General features: G+C 43.6%; 1 protein-coding gene across 2 annotated transcripts in view; it reads left to right on the forward strand.

The window, feature by feature from the left end:
• The window catches only part of LOC129859401 (plexin domain-containing protein 2-like), a 180,375-nt gene that overhangs the window by 96,440 nt on the left and 64,082 nt on the right, over nt 1–19,853 (forward strand). For both annotated transcript variants that reach the window (XM_055929158.1, XM_055929157.1), the window contains exons 3-4: nt 11,466–11,612; nt 14,263–14,332. In XM_055929158.1, coding sequence (XP_055785133.1) covers nt 11,466–11,612; nt 14,263–14,332 — 217 coding nt within the window. The remainder of the gene's footprint in view (nt 1–11,465; nt 11,613–14,262; nt 14,333–19,853) is intronic.

Consider the following 19,853-nt stretch of genomic DNA (forward strand, 5'->3'; position numbering starts at 1 on the left):
ATTAAGGTGAAATTAAGTGTTAAATTTTTCTTTGCTGTGCACCCAAACTTCCTGACGAGCAGGGTTGAGGGTCAATCAATTTAAATTCAGTCAATTCCAAAAACAAATTGCATTTCAATTTCAATTATCCTCAATGCTTCTCTGAAAAATGTGGAATTAGAATTTCAGTTTATTTCCTGAATTGACTGAATTGAAAAGTGGAATTGATTGACTCCAACCCTGCTGAGCGGTTCATGCTGTAGGAGTGAAAACATCTACGCATTCGTTTCTGTTCAAAGGAGAAGATTATATTAACGAGAGTAAGCCTTTGTTGGCTTTTGTTGATGCTTATCTTCAAATGCAGTGGGGTTTAAGAAATAAATGATCTTACGAGAGAGGTTTGAATGTTCAAAGCCCCCCCCCCCCCCCCCCCCCCCCCCCCCCCCCCCATTACACTAACTTTTCCACCGCTGCTGAAAAAAATCCTAAGAGAAACACTGACTGTTATGTTATGCCTTCCTGGCATAAAAGCCAGGTCGAACTATTGAAACTATACAGTCTCCTTCCTACCTGTCACGTTTCCTAGTCTGAATTGACTGTATGTGTACGTTGGCCAAATAAATCAAGGATTGCAAATCTGCTCATTGAAGTGTTCATGTTTTTACCAAGGTTTTACCTAGACTCTTTTATGTTGGCTGCAGGGGGAGTTACTGCTATTTGATGTCTGTCCAGCCAGGGTCATATTAATTAATGCACATCATAGCAACAAAAAAATGTGGGGAAAACGAGCATTTCTTTTTGGAGGAATTCATGTAAGGGCCCTCTCCATTTCTGCTGGCTTTCTGAACACGACCCTGGTCTGTGCTGTCTGTCTGATTGCTCAGGAGTATCCCAGGGGAGCGATGCATTATTACATTCCTCATTTCTGTTGAGTTGGGAGTAGAGAGAGCGGGAAAGGAATTGACTCAGCTCTGAACATTTCAATTGCTTCATTTGATTTCCATCAAATATTCAGTTGCAGAACAATGCGTTAGTATGACCCTTTCACAGTACCTTTATTAAAAGATTACCTGGGAGAGATGCTTTTCTAAATGTATATATATATCTTACTTCACTAAATGACATTACCAGGAAATGGCTTCAATCGTGCTGATTTGTCCCAGTACTACCAGATAGTTGACTGCAGTGCTCGGCACTGTTATTGCTCTCCAAACTGAACCTGCAGTGGTTTTGATCTCAGCCGGTGTCGTCTGCCTTGATTTAAGTCTGGCTCTCTCTCTGTCCCACCTGGAGTGTGTCTCTCTGCCAGGGCTGGGGCCGAGATTAACATCAGACTTCCCTCTACTGTGGTGTCTAGCCTAGCAGTGATAGCACATTTTGCTATCAGCCTCCAATGCAGCTCTCGTTTAAAGCACTGGAAGCCTATATCTTGAGATGAGGCAGGTTGCCAATATCTTTTTAGTTATATTGCTTGGGACAATCTCATGAAGTTCAGACAGGAACAAGTCTATGTGTCCTTAAGTAAACCAGCCTAAAAGCTGCTAGCTGAGAAGGCTCCTAACCACATGTTTATCTGGTGCACAGAGAGACCTGCAACCACAGAACACTAGAGCTCTTCAATAACAACACACCTCTGTATGTGTGTGGGTGTCGACCAAGATTAGGCAACTTTGATTGGGGTGGGGGCCACAAAAAATGTAAACTCATCAGGCCGTAGTGGCTCGTGGGTCTGTGTACCTGTACATCCATACCCACACATGCAGTCAGAGCCGGCCCTAGCCTTTTGGGGGCCCTAAGCAATACCATTTTTTTAAATAGTGGCCCTCCTCTTGACAGAGAAGAGACAATTTCAGTTTTCGATTTAATTTCCTGGAATGCTACACATTTTGCCATGGGGCATAGAGAAAAGATTGTAGTTTTAAAGCATGTTTGCTGCAATTCTACACATTTTGCCATTGGGTGGGGAGAAGATTTAGCAATTGTATAACTCATTTCATGAAATTCTACTAATTTTGCCATAGGGTGGAGACAAATACTTGCAGTTTTTAATATGAAATCTGATTATCAATTGGGGCACCAAGGTCAGTAATTCAACCATGATTACTACAAGTTTAGATAGCTGGCCGCGAGACTAACTTACTAATCAAAATTTGACTGACATGGCCGCCAGTTGCCCATGCCTGGTGTAGACCATAGACTATAGAGGCTGCTTTCAAGAGAACACCCCCTTGTCACATTCTCTTGAGCTACAAAGCTATAAAACAGTACAATTTTCCTCCCGTCTAGGGGTTGTGCCAGGGGGCAATGAAATTCAAATTGCAAATCTCACTCCAAGCTTTCTTCAAAAGTTGGCAGCCCTCTATTTTACAGGCTCATAAGTCTGCCTTCGGTTGCAACAGCTTGAGTTCGTTGTTAAAACAAGAAAACAAAAAGTTTCAAAACGCAAGCGTGACTTTTCTATCCATGTGTTTCACGATTTCGTGTTTACTGTTGTGCTATTTTGTGGACTCCTGTTTGCTTCACACCTGGATGACGTGTTCAAAGCACCAAGCCCTACTGGTTTGTTAGTGAGCAGGTGCAGCACACCTCAGCTCCATGCAATGCAATGCTGTTGGATTTCACCACACGCTCCACTAATGCTGCTCCAATGGGCAGGGGATGATGCAGAGTGATGAACGGTGGGTATAATGGATCATAGACATTATCAGCCGACGTGAGAGTGAGGGGCACACACGAGTACTGTTTTCTTTCTAAAGCGCAGTAGTGTGTGTGTGTTAGTGTGTGTAAGTTGTTTGTGCGTATGTGCGTGCCAGTGTGCATGCCTACGTGTGTGTGTGTGTGTGAATGTGTGTGTGCGTTGTAGGAGGGATAGTGGGATGCATAGAGTAGGGAGAGAGCTGTACTGTATTGTGTGTATTCAGTAACACTGATGTGATTGATGCTCCATTGTGACAGTATACCTATTTACCCAATTAAACCAGCAAACACTCTCTCTTTCTCTCTCTGTAGTCGGAGCTAAGTGATTAAACCCACAGGTAGATGTTTGTTTACAGGAAGTGCTAGGAACAATCTCCTTGCACTACAATAAATCTGTTTGGCAGAATCTTTTAAGAGATGACAGTGACATTTTGAAATGAAAAACATTGGCATAAAGATATTCAGGCGTCACCGTAACGCAATGTTGATGCAGTAGCTTGAATAAATGACTCATACATGAAATTGAAAAGTGAATTGGAGATTGTTTGGTTTACGGAATGCGACTCATACACCGTACTGCATGTGGGTTTATTATTTGTCTGCTTAATGGCATTCACGGGGGGGAACTAGTATGACAACAGCCAGCTGGGCCCCTCTCACCTCCAAGGAGTTCCTCCCCGACTTCCTCCTCTTCCTCCTCTCCAAAGACGGCCGGAAATAGCCAACACATCCTGTACTGATTAGTAGGAAACGTATCAAGGGTCTAGCGGTACTCGTTTTTCTTTGTTTTATAACCCCCCAAAACTAATCTGCTGAGTAAACCTGACTGGCTGCTAAAGCGTGCTTGTTTTCTTAACAAGCTTTGTCTGCACCCGCGGCTCCCAAATGCTCCCAAAAAAAACGTCTTTGGTAATGTGTGTTTTAAGGTCGACCCAATTAATACAAAGCAATATCCCATCTGCTGTGCCTAGCTTCAATTAAGAGGTTTATTATGTATTAATCCCACCAGGGCTACGTAAACCCAGAACACGCTCACTCTATTCTATTCTACACTCTGAGGTTATATCTGACATTTTTGTCAAAAAATGAGTTAGTCATGTACGATTGATCTTTAGATGGTTCTTCATATGTCTGTGAAGTTACATTGTAAAAGTACATTTTAAGGGAAATAAAGTATAAAGTTCTATATGCATAAACCCATTTGAACTTGGGTTCTATCTGCAATCCAATCACAAAACAAAAGCAAATATGGACGGACCAATCAGAACACGTTTTTGCCATCTCCCTCTGAGTATCGTCTAGGCTAGTCTAGCCAGCAACAGTGGCACGCAAGCAAAAAAAAAACACTGTCAGAAGTCTTCAAGTAAGGGATGTTGTCACATCGTTGATCTGTGATGACAGTAATTCGTCTGATGACCATAATACATTTATTCATGTATTTGATGATGTGTTCTGACTCTATCTTGGTAAATCAAAAAACCCCAAAATGATTTATGTATTCAAACATGTATTCAAATTTGCGCAGATAGAACCTTATAGTCCCAATGTCACGACTCTAGTATTACGGCATGGGACGTGTTGAGGCCCACCCATCTTCCACATTACTGTCCTCCAAGGGGAATAAAACGATGTGTTTATTCTTAATAAGAGTTGTTATATTTGTTTTAATCCATGTAGTGTTTGTCTCACAGCTCTTTGACTAGCCCAACACGCACGCGCACACACAAACAGGTACACACACACACACAGAATCAAAAACACAAGCACACACACGTGAGCGAGAACATGCACGCACACATGTACACAAATGCATGCGTGCACTCACACACACCAGAATGTTCAGATTATCAGAGGAAGCGCAAAGCACAGCGTGTCCTACTCATCAGTCTGATAGAGGTCAGTTGAAAAGCCTCCTCTCCTTCCCCAAGCAACTAAACAATTGAGCAACTTCCAAAGCTGCTGAATATTATCGGATTTCAACCCACAATAACAAAGTGGAGATTCAGCACATTTGCAGACTAAGATGTTATCCTTGTTTGGCATGATGCCTGCTGACTTGTCAGTTGGGGAGAGCGGTGTCTTTGTAAACAACATTTCACCTGTCTTTAGTACAAAGAATCTACTTACTGTAAATCCCAAATGGCATCCTATTCCCAATATAGTGCACTACTGTTGAGCAGGGCCCATAGGGAATATGGAATATGGAACTATTTGGGACTTATCCCATCTGTTGCCCTACTTTGCTTTGTTGAATTGGCGTTACTAAAATGCCATGCAGACTTTTTAGTTATTAGATAGAAAAAACATTCAGTAACAAAACAATAGTTCTATCTTATATATATAGTCCATTCGGAAAGTATTCAGACCTCTTGACTTTTTCCACATTTTGTTATGTTACATTAATTAAATCATTTTTTCCCCCTCATCAATCTACACACAATACCCCAAAATGACAAAGTAAAAATATGTTTTCAGAAAATTCTGTAAACATTTTCTTTTTCAAATAATATCACATTTACATACGGTAAGTATTCAGACCCTTACTCGGTACTTTGTTGAAGTACCTTTGGCAGCGATTACAGCCTCAATTCTTCTTGGGTATGACGCTACAAGCTTGGCACAATCTGTATTTAGGGAGTTTCTCCCATTCTTCTCTGCAGATCCCCTCAAGCTCTGTCAGGTTGGATGGGGAGCGTCGCTGCACAGCTATTTTCAGGTCTCTCCAGAGATGTTCGATCAGGTTCAAGTCCCAGCTCTGCCTTGGCCACTCGAGGGCATTCAGAGACTTGACCCGAAGCCACTCCTGCGTTGTCTTGGCTGTCTGCTTAGGGTCGTTGTCCTGTTGGAAGATTAACCTTTGCCCCAGTCTGAGTTCCTGAGTGCTTTGGAGCAGGTTTTCATCAAGGATCTCTCTGTACTTTGCTCCGTTCATCTTTCCCTCAATCCTGACTAGTCTCCCAGTCCTTGCTGCTGAAAAACATCCCCACAGCATGATGCTGCCACCACCATGCTTCACCGTAGGGATGGTGCCAGGGTTCATCCAGACGTGACGCTTGACATTCAGGCCAAAGAGTTCAATCTTGGTTTCATCAGACCACAGAATCTTGTTTCTCATGGTCTGAGAGTCTTCAGGTGCCTTTTGGCAAACTCCAAGTGGGCTGTTGTGCCTTTTACTGAGGAGTGGCTTCTGTCTGGCCACTCTACCACAAAGGCCTGATTGGCCGAGTGCTGCAGAGATGGTTGACCTGCTGGAAGGTTCTCCCATCTCCAAAGAGGAATTCTGGAGCTCTGTCAGAGTAACCATTGGGTTCTTGGTCACCTCCCTGACCAAGGCCCTTCTCCCCTGATTGCTCTGTTTGGCCGAGCGGCCAGCTCTAGGAAGAGTCTTGATGGTTCCAAACTTCTTCCATTTATAAATGATGGAGGCCACTGTGTTCTTGGGGACCTTCAATGTTGCAGAAATGTTTTGGTACCCTTCCCAAGATCTGTGCCTCGACACAATCCTGTCTCCGAGCTCTACGGACAATTCCCTCGACCTCAAGGCTTGTCAAATCAAATTGTATTAGTCACATGCGCTGAATACAACAGGTGTAGACCTTACAGTGAAATGCTTACTCACGAGCCCCTAACCAACAATGCAATTAAAGAAAAATATGAATAAGAATAAGAAATAAAAGTAACTAATAATTAAAGAGCAGCAATAATATACAGGGGGGTCCAGAGTCGATGTACAGGGGCATCGGTTAGTTGAGGTAATGTGTACATATAGGTAGAGTTATTAAAGTGATAGATGACATAGATGACAACAACAGAGAGTAGCAGCAGTGTAAAAGAGAGGGGGGGGGGGGGGCAACACAAGTAGTCTGGGTGGCCATTTGATTAGATGTTTAGGAGTCTTATGGCTTGGGGGTAGAAGCTGTTTAGAAGCCTCTTGGACCTAGACTTAGCGCTCTGGTACCGCTTGCCGTGCGTTAGCAGAGAGAACAGTCTATGACTAGAGTGGCTGGAGTCCTTGACAATTTTTAGCGCATTCCTCTGACACCACTTGGTATAGAGGTCCTGGATGGCAGGAAGCTTGGCCCCAGTGATGTACTGGGCCATACGCACTATCCTCTGTCGTGCCTTGAGGTTGATGTGAGCCATGACAAGCCTTTCAAAGCACTTCATGGCTACAGACGTGAGTGCTACAGGTCGGTAGTCATTTAGGCAGGTTACCTTAGAGTTCTTGGGCACAGGGACTATGGTGGTCTGCTTAAAACATGTTAGTATTAGACTCGGACAGGGAGAGGTTGAAAATGTCAGTGAAGACACTTGCAAGTTGGTCAGCACATGCACGCAATACACATCCTGGTAATCCGTCTGCTCCTGCTGCCTTGTGAATGTTGACCTATTTACAGGTCTTACTCACATCGGCTGCGGAGAGAGTGATGTGAGTCTTCAGGAACAGGTGGTGCTCTCATGCATGTTTCAGTGTTATTTACCTCGAAGCGAGCATAGAAGTAGTTTAGCTCGTCTGGTAGGTTCACGTCACTGGGCAGCTCTCGGCTGTACTTCCCTTTGTAGTCTGTAATGGTTTGCAAGCCCTGCCACATCCGACGAGCGTCAGAGATGGTGTAGTACGATTCGATCTTAGTCCTGTATTGACGCTATGCCTGTTTGATGGTTCGTTGGAAGGCATATAATATATTACAGTTTTGAATGTCCCGTTGTTAGTTTAATCTTCCGCGTAGGTCAGCGATTTTTTCTCTCCAAAGATTGCACGTTTGCTAGCAGAATGGAAGGAAGTGGGGGTTTATTCGATCGCCTACGAATTCTGACCCCTTTTTCTCCACCTCTTCACGCAAATGACGGGGATCTGGGCCTGTTCCCGGGAAAGCAGTATATCATTCACATCGGGCTCGTCAGACTCACTAAAGGGAAAAAAGGATTCTGCCAATCTGTGGTGAGTAATCGCAGTTCTGATGTCCAGAAGTTATTTTCGGTCATAAGAGACGGTAGCAGCAACATTATGTACAAAATAAGTTACAAACAATGCAACAAAAAAAACACAATTGGTCAGAAATATGTAAAACATCAGCCTTGTTCTCCAGCACCATGCACTGTCAACTGTGGGTCCTTATATAGACAGGTGTGTGCCTTTCCATATCATGTCCAATCAATTGAATTTACCACAGGTGGATTCTAATCAGGTTGTAGAAACTGGATGATCAATGGAAACAGGATGCACCTGAGCTCAATTTCAAGTGTCAAACTTTATTTTTTATGCATTTGCATCAGATTTACCATATTATACATGTCTTGAATCAGGTTTAACACTCCTATTTGTATTAGTGGGTTACGAGAGGTGCAGATCAGAGAGATGTCCCATTAAAAAAACATTCTGCCAGCTGTTAGATGTTGTCCCAAATGGCACCCAGTCCCACATATAATGCACTACTTTTAACCAGAGCCCTCGGGGCCCTCGTCAAAAGTATTGCCCTATGTAGATAATAGCTGCCATTTGGGACGCAGGCAGAGATAGGGGTGCAGCTCAGGGCGTTCGGCATACTCCATACAGGAAATAGTAAAAGGAGTCGTGTGGCGTCCACATTGCTCGTAAAAGCCCTCATGAATGTGTCTGTTAAAAAACATGACCGGGCCTTTTGCACTCCATTAGCCTATAAGCCAGGCTTTTACGAGTGCAGGATGTCATGCTTTCTGGCTTTCTTAATTTGATTAGCAGCCATTACGACCACTTCAGATGCTGACTGGGCCCAAGTGGAACACATGAAGAAGAATGAAGAAATATGCATAAGCCTACAGTACTGATAAGAGTGTGCCGAAGAGGATGATATTTTGTTAGGTTTTTTGAGTTGTTTGTTACTTGTTTTTAAACTTATTTTGTACATAATGTTGCTGCTACCATCGCTTAAGACCAAAAATAACATTTGTGTGGATTCATTTGTGTGAAGAAAAGACAGAGGAAAAGAGGGCGCAGGTCGGGCTGCCTTCTGAGAATCTGTAGGCAAGCGAGAGAACTCCCACTGCCATTCGTTCTACTTGCTAACATGCAATCATTGTAAAATAAAATTGATGACCTACGATTATCCTACCAACGGGACATTAAAAACGGTAATATCTTGTGTTTCATCAAGTCCTGGCTGAACGACGACACGGATAATATAGAGCTGGTGGGATTTGCCATGCACCGGCAGAATAGAGAAGAAGCTACATCTGGTTAGACGAGGGGTGGGGGTGTGTGTCTTTTTGTCAATAACAAGAAGTATCAAGTTGTTGCTCGCCTGAGGTAGAGTACCTTATGATAACATGTAGACCACACTATCTACCAAGAGAATTCTCATCTATATTATTCGTAGCCGTCTATTTACTACCACAGACCGATGCTGGCACTAAGACCGCACTAAACCAACTCTATAAGGCCATAAGCAAACAAGAAAATCCCGGCTCCATTTTTCATCTGTATTTTTCATAGCTGTCTACATACCACCACAGACTGATGCTGGCATGAGTTGTATTCCGTCATAAGCAAACAGGAAAACTCTCACCCAGAGGCGGTGCTCCTAGTGGCCGGGGACTTTAATGCAGGCAAACTTAAATTAGTTTTACCAAATTTTTACCAGCATGTCACATGTGCAACCAGAGGGAAAAAATTCTAGACCACCTTTACTCCACACACAGAGATGCATACAAAGCTCTCCCCCGCCCTCCATTTGGAAAATCTGACCATAATTCTATCCTCTTGATTCCTGCTTACAAGCTCAAACTAAGCAGCAAGTACCAGTTACTCGCTTAATCGGAATAGGTCAGATGACGTGGATGCTACGCTACAGGACTGTTTTGCTAGCACAGACTGGAATATGTTCCGGGATTCATCCAATGGCATTGAGGAGTATACCACCTCAGTCATCGGCTTCATCAATACGTGCATCAATGACGTCCCTCCCCCCCCCCCCCCCAGGGTGACCATAAGTACATATTCCAACCAGAAGCCATAGATTACAGGCAACATCCACATCAAGCTAAAGGCTAGAGCTGCCGCTTTCAAGGAGCGGGACACTAATCCAGACGCTTGTCCCGCAATGCTCTCAGACGAACCATCAAACAGGCAAAGAGTCAATACAGGATTAAGATTGAATCCTACTGCATCGGCTCTGACTCTCGTCGGATGTGACAGGGCTTGAAAACTATTATGGACTACAAAGTGTAGCTAGGCGAGCTACTCACAATTCAGACAGCTAGTGGGCCGGGGATAGCGGATGGGCCTTCGGGGGACGTCGCAACGGAAGTGCCTGTTGAAACCCCCTCGGACGGTTACATCGGCAGATCAGTGGATGGATGGATCGGCGGGGCTCCGTGTCGGCAGTAAAAGGGTCCAGGCCAATTGGCAAGAATTGGCTGATGGACCACTTCAGCTAGCCGGGAGATGGGCCTAGCTCAAGGCTAGCTCCAGGCTAACTGGTGCTTGCTTCGGGACAGAGACGTTAGCCAGGAGTAGCCACTCGGATAGCAGCTAGCTAGCTGCGATGACCCAGTGTAAAGATTCAGAGCTTGCGGTAGGAATCTGGAGATGTGGTAGAGAAAAAGCAGTCAGATATGCCCTGGGTTGATATCGCGCTGTGCAGACTGGCAGGAATTGACCGGGCTGAGGCTGGCTGTTGTCCGAGCTAACGGTGATGACCGCTAGCAGTGCATAACTGACTACTAGTTAGGAGCTAGTTAGCCGGCTAGCTTCTGATGGGGGTTGCGGTTTTAAAGTGTAAAAAATTGCAGATCTGTACCACATTGGTTGAGGCGGGTTGCAGGAGAGTATGTTCAGTCCATAGATGGAAATTGAGATTTAAAAAAATATATATATATACTCTGCCCCCTTTGGCAGTTATATCTTATATACGAAGAAAAAGATATACACATGGGACAGGACAAGACAAACAGACGTCCTACTGTTACGCCATCTTGGATACGCCAACGTTTTCTATTCTATCGCAGTGGTACCAGCGCACCAAGTCTAGGATCAAAAGGTTCCTTAACAGCTTTTACCTCCAATCCATAAGACTGCTGAACAATTATTCTTTACTTTAGTTTATTTGGTAAATAGTTTCTTAACTCTTCTTGAATTGCACTTTTGGTTAAGGGCTTGTAAGTAAGCATTTCACGGTGAGGTCTACACTTGTTGTATTCGGCACGTGACAAATACAGTTTGATATGATTTGAGTACACACACAAAGACACATGTCAACACACACATACACTGTTTTCATAACACCTGTCATCAACATTTTTACAAGTATATTATACAATGGATATCAAAACAGTTCTACAGGTTTAACTCAATTACTATTAATGGTAGTCACATATTTAACTGTAACTGTCATCATTTGAGACTAGTCTTCCATGCTTTTGCAGTTAATTTTGAAGCCAAGGGATTATTTATCTTGAGAGACGGAGAGACCGATAGATGTTTCTGTCTGGCTAGAAAACGTCCCACGTAAAGCTGACTTAATGTACATGAAGGAGCAGAGGTTCTATTTTAATAAATCACCCTGTGGCACAGGGTTACATCCACTCTCATTCAATACTTTCACTCCCTACCTAACAACGTTTTGATGGCCTTTCATAAATCTCAAGCTACGAACCACAGCTCTTGTCTTACTATATTAATATCGACAAATGGTCACTTATTGAATCAGTGCTTTTGTTTCGTTCCAATATAGGTACGTCTATAGACTGTCTGTAAAGGGACACTCCAAATAAAGTGTAACTAACCAGTGTTTTTGTTTTGTGTCCAATAGGAGGACACAGATCACAACTACTACACATCAAAGACCTACGGCCCCACGGACCCCATGAGCAAGGACTTGTGGGTAAACGTTGACCAGATGGACAAGGAGAAGGTGAAGATCCATGGCATTTTGTCCAACACTCACAGGCAAGCTGCGGTAAGACAACCTTCCTCTCAGATTCTGATTATGTGGAAAAATGGGAGATACCTGGAATGACTTGGAATGATTTGATATGAAATAGACTCATAATGACCTTCAATTGGACAGACTCTGCAGCGGGAGTTGCACCCTGCAGCAGTAGGGTGAAGTTTACCGTAGACAATGATCTTGGGTCAGTGATCTTGGGCCAACTAATGGTTAAGATTATGCAGCATACCACCCTGCATACCACTGCTGGCTTGCTTCTGAAGCTAAGCAGGGTTGGTCCTGGTCAGTCCCTGGATGGGAGACCAGATGCTGCTGGAAGTGGTGTTGGAGGGCCAGTAGGAGGCACTCTTTCCTCTGGTCTAAAAAATATCCCAATGCCCCAGGGCAGTGATTGGGGACACTGCCCTGTGTAGGGTGCCGTCTTTCGGATGGGACGTTAAACGGGTGTCCTGACTCTCTGAGGTCATTAAAGATCCCATGGCACTTATCGTAAGAGTAGGGGTGTTAACCCCGGTGTCCTGGCTAAATTCCCAATCTGGCCTCAAACCATCATGGTCACCTAATAATCCCCAGTTTACAATTGGCTCATTCATTCCCCTCCTCTCCCCTGTAACTATTCCCCAGGTCGTTGCTGCAAAGGAGAACGTGTTCTCAGTCAACTTACCTGGTAAAATAAAGGTAAAATAAAAATAAAAAAGGATTGGGGGAGGGGAAGCTGATCCTAGATCTGCAACCGGGGAAAACTTCACTCCGTAGCACACTACCTCTGCACGAACAGGTGCATACTGATGAGGTCACCAAGCCACTTTGGGATCTGTATCAGGTCCTTGTACAGTCAGGAGACAGAGAACAGGGTGGAATGAAGGAAGGAGGAGGAAAGATGGGGGGTAAATAATGAAACAATGTCCCGTCCACAATGAGTAAAGACAGAAAATGGAGTGGTGCATTGTGTATTCTCCCCTTCAGTCACTGGATGATGGATTAAGCCATACAAACTGGGGCAAGGCTTCCCTTTTAATTGGAGAGGGTTATGGAGAGTGCAGCTTTCCTTATTCTTCCACAGTGAAAGAACCGAGAAAGTGGTATTGGGAAGTTTTCTCAGGGTAGCTCCCAAATGGCACTCTATTCCCTACATAGTGCACTACTTTTGACCTTTGGGACCTGGTCAAAAGTAATGCACTACATAGGGAAAAGGGTGTCATTTGCTACGCACGCTTAGACTGTGTCCAGACAATCAATATGTTGGATGCTGGACATGAATACCCAAAGTGAATGGTCATTGGTCATTGAAGCAGGAGAAAAGAGGAGAGGGAGAGAAACAGACCACACTGAGTGTGACATCACATCGGACACAAGCCATTTGGCGTGGGGATAGTAGTGCCAGCCAGCCCAGCCAGCTGTACCAAACCCCATTCAGCCAAACTGACAAGGCCCTTCGCTGAGCAGGGGATACGCAGAGGATGCATCCCTTTGCACACTATTTCCTATGAAGTGCTTTTTGACCCGAGTAGCGCACTATATAGGATAGGATGCCGTTTGGGACACCCCCCCAGAGATTACCATAAGGAGGCTAGTGGGCCAGAAATGTGACTGCCGTGTTCGACAATGTGTCTTAGAAGGAGGAGAAGGAGGGCTCACTGTTAGCAGTGTTGATTTCTGGCACCGCGTTGTGCCAGCCCCAGTGTGTTGGAATACCCACAGAACATAATCAGCCAATGGAATCGTAAAACAAGCAAATTCATCAAAATAAAGCGTAGAAGCTAAGCTGTTGAACGACTGTGTTTAGTCATGGTAATTGACTGTGGTGGGCCGCAGCATTACTCCCCCTGGCCTAATCCTGGATTATGTTGCTATGTTTACCATGGAGTTATGCACCCTATTCCCTATATACAGTCCTATGGGCCCTGGACAAAAGTAGTGCACTTGGGAATAGGGTGCCATTTGGGACGTAGGCCATTATACAGTACTGCAATGGCCCAAGTGACAGTTGTGCTGCCTCAAAGCAGTGCTGTCAACCATCACATTTTAATCGATTTAACTACTCTATCTGACACAGAAATTGTCCCAAGAGTGTGGTAGAATGTCAAATCCAATAGCATATACATTTAGGAATCAATAGAAATATATGAATATAATACAAATATACTGTAGTCAGCTCATTTAGGGTTTTTCTTACTTGTTATCGAACTCATTTTTCAGTAATTGGTCGGGAACATTTTTGTACTAATCTTGTTTTGCACATAAATGAGTGTGCACATTGCGTTTCACTCTGTGAGCTCATTGAAAAGTGCATGTTCTTTTATGTTCAAGCTCTAGGAAGGGTGTGTAAAAAAAAATATTAAAAAAAATAAATGTATGAACTCCGAAATGTTTTCGTTTTCATAACCACAACATTGTATTTTATCCTGGGAGATGAATATTTGCTTAAAAACAAATCATAACGTGACTTGTGGTAAAATGAATAGTCAACTACCCAAAGAACTGAGAAAGGTTGAGCATAAGAATGTTCTGCCCCGAGTGCCTCTTTGTTTTCCTTGAACCGACTTTCTCTGCCTGAGACTCAACTTTTATCCTAATGAGTCTTTTTCAGTTTTATCTTACATGTCTTTTTGGAGCTCTCTTTCTGACCTGGGTCTTATGTTTATCCCCCTTCATGCAGAGAGTCAATCTATCCTTCGATTTCCCCTTTTATGGACATTTTCTGCGCGATCTCACCGTGGCAACTGGTGGTAAGTGAACAACCTCTTCCCGAGTTAATGTTGTCGTGATTGAGGGAGATCGAATGAATGCTAGCAAAAGTGAAATTGTGTGCGTGTGAGTGCATGTGCATGCGCTTGACTTTTATTTGGTAGCAGTCTGAATTATCATTGCAATTCTACATGGCATATTATAAACTGGGTGGTTCGAGGCCTGATTGATGATTGCTTGAAAGCCGTGGTATATCAGACCTTGGTAACCAGTTTATAATAGCAATAAGGCACCTCGGGTTTGTGGTATAAAACCAATATACAACGGCTAAGGTCTGTATTCACTCCACGTTGCGTTTTGCTTAAGAAGAGCCCTTAGCTGTGTTCTATTGGCCATATACCGCACCCCCTGGCCTTATTGCTTAATTATACAGCCATTGCTTTATTGCTCCAGGGTTTAGAAGAGTTTGTAATGAGGTTAGAGAAATCATTGCTGCTGTACAGAAGCATTTAGTGTGTGTGTGTGTGTGTGCGTGGGTGGGTGGGTGCATGCATGTTTGTTTCTGTTTGTTTGTACCTTTGTGTGTGTGTGTGTGTGTGTGTGTGTGTGTGTGTGTGTGTGTGTGTGTGTGTGTGTGTGTGTGTGTGTGTGTGTGTGTGTGTGTGTGTGTGTGTGTGTGTGTGTGTGTGTGTGTGTGTGTGTGTGTGTGTGTGTGTGTGTGTGTGTGTGTGTGTGTGTGTGTTTGTGTGTGATTGATATCTGAATACTGAGAAGTGTAAAGGGTCAAACAGAAGGTTATTTATCTCGTCTCGTCACAGTCTGTCGACTGCCAGGCCAGCCAAACGAATTGAGCTTTGAAAACTCATCTGGCGCAGACCGCAGTACAAAACCACTAACAGCCCTCAGCACAAGTCTTCCAGGCAGCCAGTTAGAATGGTACAAAACCACTTACAACACTCAGCACCAGTGGCCAGCCTGCTAGACCTGGGGAAAACCACCACCACTCCCAGTACCCAACACTCAGCAATACCAGCCGGTCCTGGAATACGTCCCAAGTGGCTCCCTATTCCCTACATAGTGCACTACTTTAGACCAGGGCTCTGGTTAAAAGTAGTGCACTGTATAGGGAATAGGGTGCCATTTGGGATGCAGATTATGTTGGAGAGAGAACCAGACCAGAGTTTGGATTTGGAAAAGGACCTGCACTGCCAAGTGCTGGAATAATAACCCTTTGATATACATGTGAAATAGGAGTGATATAATAACCCATTGATATACATGTGAAATAGGAGTGATATAATAACCCATTGATATACATGTGAAATAGGAGTGATATAATAACCCATTGATATACATGTGAAATAAGAGTGATATAATAACCCATTGATATACATGTGAAATAGGAGTGATATAATAACCCATTGATATACATGTGAAATAGGAGTGATATAATAACCCATTGATATACATGTGAAATAGGAGTGATATAATAACCCATTGATATACAGTACATGTGAAATAGGAGTGAAATAATAATCCATTGATATACATAGGATATAAATAGGAGTGACATGAAAGTATGAATATTAAGAGGAAAATGATCAAATTATGACAACGCTTCCTGCTTTGTGTATCTGTGGGTGTGGGGTGTGTTTGTGTGTGTAATGGACCAGAGCAAGTCAGACACGTTACAAAAGAGGCGAGTGTGTTAGTAAATGTTCCAACAGCACTAGGGAGGTGGAGGAAGGGAGGTGAAGGAAGGAGGAGGAGAAGAAAGGAGGAGAAGGGAGGAGGAGGAGGAGGAGGAGAAGTATTTTCCACCGAGACTGAGGGTGAAACCACAACATCTTTAGTGGCTATTATCATATCAAGGAGTCATGCTTAAACCGTACCCAACTATTCCAGCAATGTATGCTGACATTAGACTGTGATCATAATGGAAGAAAATAAATCACAATCACTATTATCATCATGCGAATATATAATTTTCCTGATTTCTTAGACTATTACTGGACAAGGTGAATGTTCCTCCCGAGCTATAGTATATCTCACTACCTCAGAGCTATCCTGTAGAGCATGGAGCTTCCAGAACAGTGTTGTAGTCATGAGAGGTGAATAGTGGTATATCCCAAATGGAACCCTATTCCCAATATAGTGCCCTACTTTTGACCAGAGCCCATAGGGTTCTGGTCAAAAGTAGTGCACCATATAGGGAATAGGATACCATTTGGGATGCTATCCAAATGCTGTTAGCAGCTAGCAGCTACCCCACAGTAGATAAAGAGTCCCTGCATTTCTCCAGAGAGACACGGAGTGATGGAGGAGAGGAGAAGAGGAGGAGGAGGGGAGTAGGAACGGCTATCAGCTCACCGCAGGCTCCAGGACTCTGCCTCTGTAAATCCCTGTTCACACACCTCCATTTCAGTGTCTACCCCTCCTTTCATCCCTCTGTCATCCTCGTTTCCTACCTCCTTCCTCTCCTCCCCCTCCCAACTCATTTATCCATTTAGCTAGCCTTTCCGCCCCTCCAGCTCTACCCTGCTCCAACCTTCCATTCCTCCATTGGAATTGTGTTATCCTCCTGTGAGCGTCAAGCTAGAGAGACGGTGTGGGATGGTGTGGGTCTAAGGCTGGAGACATATGGCCCTGCATGCAGCCAGGAAGGGGATAGGACAGGAACAGTACTAAGCTGTCCATATTAGGACAGCCACAGTCTCAGCAGTAGTCCTATTATGGACACCGTACATCAGCTGAGTGTACAAAACATTATGAACACCTGCTCATTCCATGACAGACTATCCAGGTGAACGCTATGATCCCTTATTGATGTCACTTGTTAAATCCACTTCAGTCAGTGTAGATTAAAGAATAATTTTAAAGCCTTGAGACAATTGAGGCATGGATTGTGTATATGTGCCATTCAGAGGATGAATGGGCAAGACAAGATATTTAAGGGCCTTTGAACGGGGTATGGTAGTAGGTGCCAGGAACAACGGTTTGGGGCAAGAACTGCAGGGTTTCCCGTGTGTATCAAGAAGGATCCACCACCCAAAGGACATCCAGCTAACTTGACCTAACTGTGGTGAAGCATTGGAGTCCACATGGGCCAGCATCCCTGTGGAGCGCTATCGACACCACGTAGAGTCCATGCCCCGACGAGTCGGGGCTTTTCTGAGGGGAAATTAGGAAGGCGTTCTGAATGCTTTGTACACTCAGTGTACAGAGTTGAGTGGAGAAGTGTCTCGGCCACACTGAGGATAGGGGTCAACACAGAGGTCAGGCACATTTACAGACAAATCACATAGCACGCGATCAAACGAAGTGGTGTCCCGGCATGGTGTTGCTTCAACGCTTAGAAATGAATCACCTAATAACAGAAGTCACACACGAAGTGTTGTTGTGACGTGATGTGTTGTTAGTGCTGCTGGAGCCAAATGTAGAGAAGTGTCTAGGGGTAGGAGGTTGTAGCGCTAGAGACCGGTCTTATCGGTCCCAAACGGCACCCTATTCCCGACCTGGTCAAAAGTAGCGCACTATATAATAGAGTGGCATTTGGGACATAGAATGGTGATATGTGATCTGATCCCTCCGTAACCCCGGCTGTCAGAGACAGCCAGGGTAGAAACCCAGCAGTGTGATGTCTTTACTGGCCCAGAACTGGCCCCCTGTCAAAACCCTGAAACACACACACTCATGTCACCCTCAGCTCCAGATTCCACCATACACACATGCATTGGGTTCAGCGGCTGTTTTTCTCCAGGCACGCTTTGGTTGTAGGCTTTGGTTGTAGGCTTTGGTTGTAGGCTTTGGTTGTAGGCTTTGGTTGTAGGCTTTGGTTGTAGGCATTGGTTGTAGGCTTTGGTTGTAGGCTTTGGTTGTAGGCTTTGGTTGTAGGCTATGGTTGTAGGCTTTGGTTGTAGGCTTTGGTTGTAGGCTTTGGTTGTAGGCTTTGGTTGTAGGCTTTGGTTGTAGGCTTTGGTTGCATCCCAAATAGCATCCTATTCCCTTTTTAGTGACGGGCCCTGGTCAAAAGTAATGCACTATAAAGGGAATAGTTTGCCATTTGGGACACATTCTTTGTTTGAAGGGAGGATAACCACAGGGCTGATGTGTGTGCACTCCTAGAACAAAAGGTAGGGTTCTTCAGTTTGTGGTTCTTAGAGAGCCCTCTGTAAAGGGTTCTACCTAGAACCCTACGTGTATACGAAGGGTTCCTCTAGAACCCTCTGTAACAGTTCTACCAATAACCCTTTTATCATCTAAATCAAATCAAATTTTATTTGTCACATGCGCCGAATACAACAGGTGAAATGCTTACTTACAAGCCCTTAACCAACAATGCAGTTCAAGAAATAGAGTTAAGAAAATATTTACTTAATAAACTAAGGAGAAAAAAAATTACAAAAAATCAAAAAGTAAGACAAAAAAATGACATAACAATAACAAGGCTATATACAGGGGGTACCGGTACCGAGTCAATGTGCGGGGGTACAGGTTAGTCGAGGTCATTTGTAAAGTGACTATGCATAGATAATAAACAGCGAGTAGCAGCAGTGTAAAAACAATCTAAAGGTTCTTCCTTAAACCCTCTATGAATGGTTCTACCGAGAACCCTTTTACCTTTGAAAGGTTCTTCCTAGAACCCTCTATGAACGGTTCCGCCAACCTTATTAGCCTTTAAAAATTCAACTCTGACACTACATTACACACACTACCGTTCAAAAGTTTTAGAACTCCTACTCATCCAAGGGTTTTTCTTTATCTTCACTACTATTCTACAATGTCGAAAATAGTCCAAATAAAGAAAAACCTTTGAATGAGTAGGTGTGTATGATAAGGCCTTTCTTTGAGAGCTTAGTTATACCCTAAGTCGGTGTTGTTAGGAAACTCCTGGTTTACATTCCACATCTGGCCTGCAAGTCACATTATGCTTGGCTTGCAAAGTGATGTGTAATGCATATTGGAATCCAGCCAGAGTGAGGATATTCAACGATTTGAACTTTTAATTACCTGGAACGTGTGTTGAGAACGACTGCCAAGGTAGGGAAGATTCATTAATGAGACTACCTAAATCATCTCAAGTGGAACAACCATTGCAGTAACAGGTGCAATGAATCCAAGTAACAGATTGGATTTATGTTAGAAACATTTATGTTATTTATATTTGAGTAGCATAAGATTAATTAATCAATCAATGTACATGCAAAAGACAGATATTAATACAAGCTATTGTGAAAATCAACCTACAATAGAGCATTCTGGGAAATATGACAATGATGGGTGTGGTTTTGATTGTGTCATTTCTACTCTGTGTAGAGTTAAACAATCGCACTCGACTCTGGTTATTAATACCAACATACAACACTGGGGTTCTTGTACACCACTGGGTGTTAAGTTAAATTAACTCCTGAATCAACACTAGAAATTAAAATCAAGACAGAAATCATGGCAAAGATATCAACTGTGTTAGTACTGTTATTTTAAATGATTATGGGAACACCAGATACTGTACATGCACAAATATTCCCATATACGTACAGTTTAAAACATTCTCATGCCTAT

The sequence above is a fragment of the Salvelinus fontinalis genome, chromosome 7, assembly GCF_029448725.1.
Source record: "Salvelinus fontinalis isolate EN_2023a chromosome 7, ASM2944872v1, whole genome shotgun sequence".
Lineage (NCBI taxonomy): Eukaryota > Metazoa > Chordata > Actinopteri > Salmoniformes > Salmonidae > Salvelinus > Salvelinus fontinalis.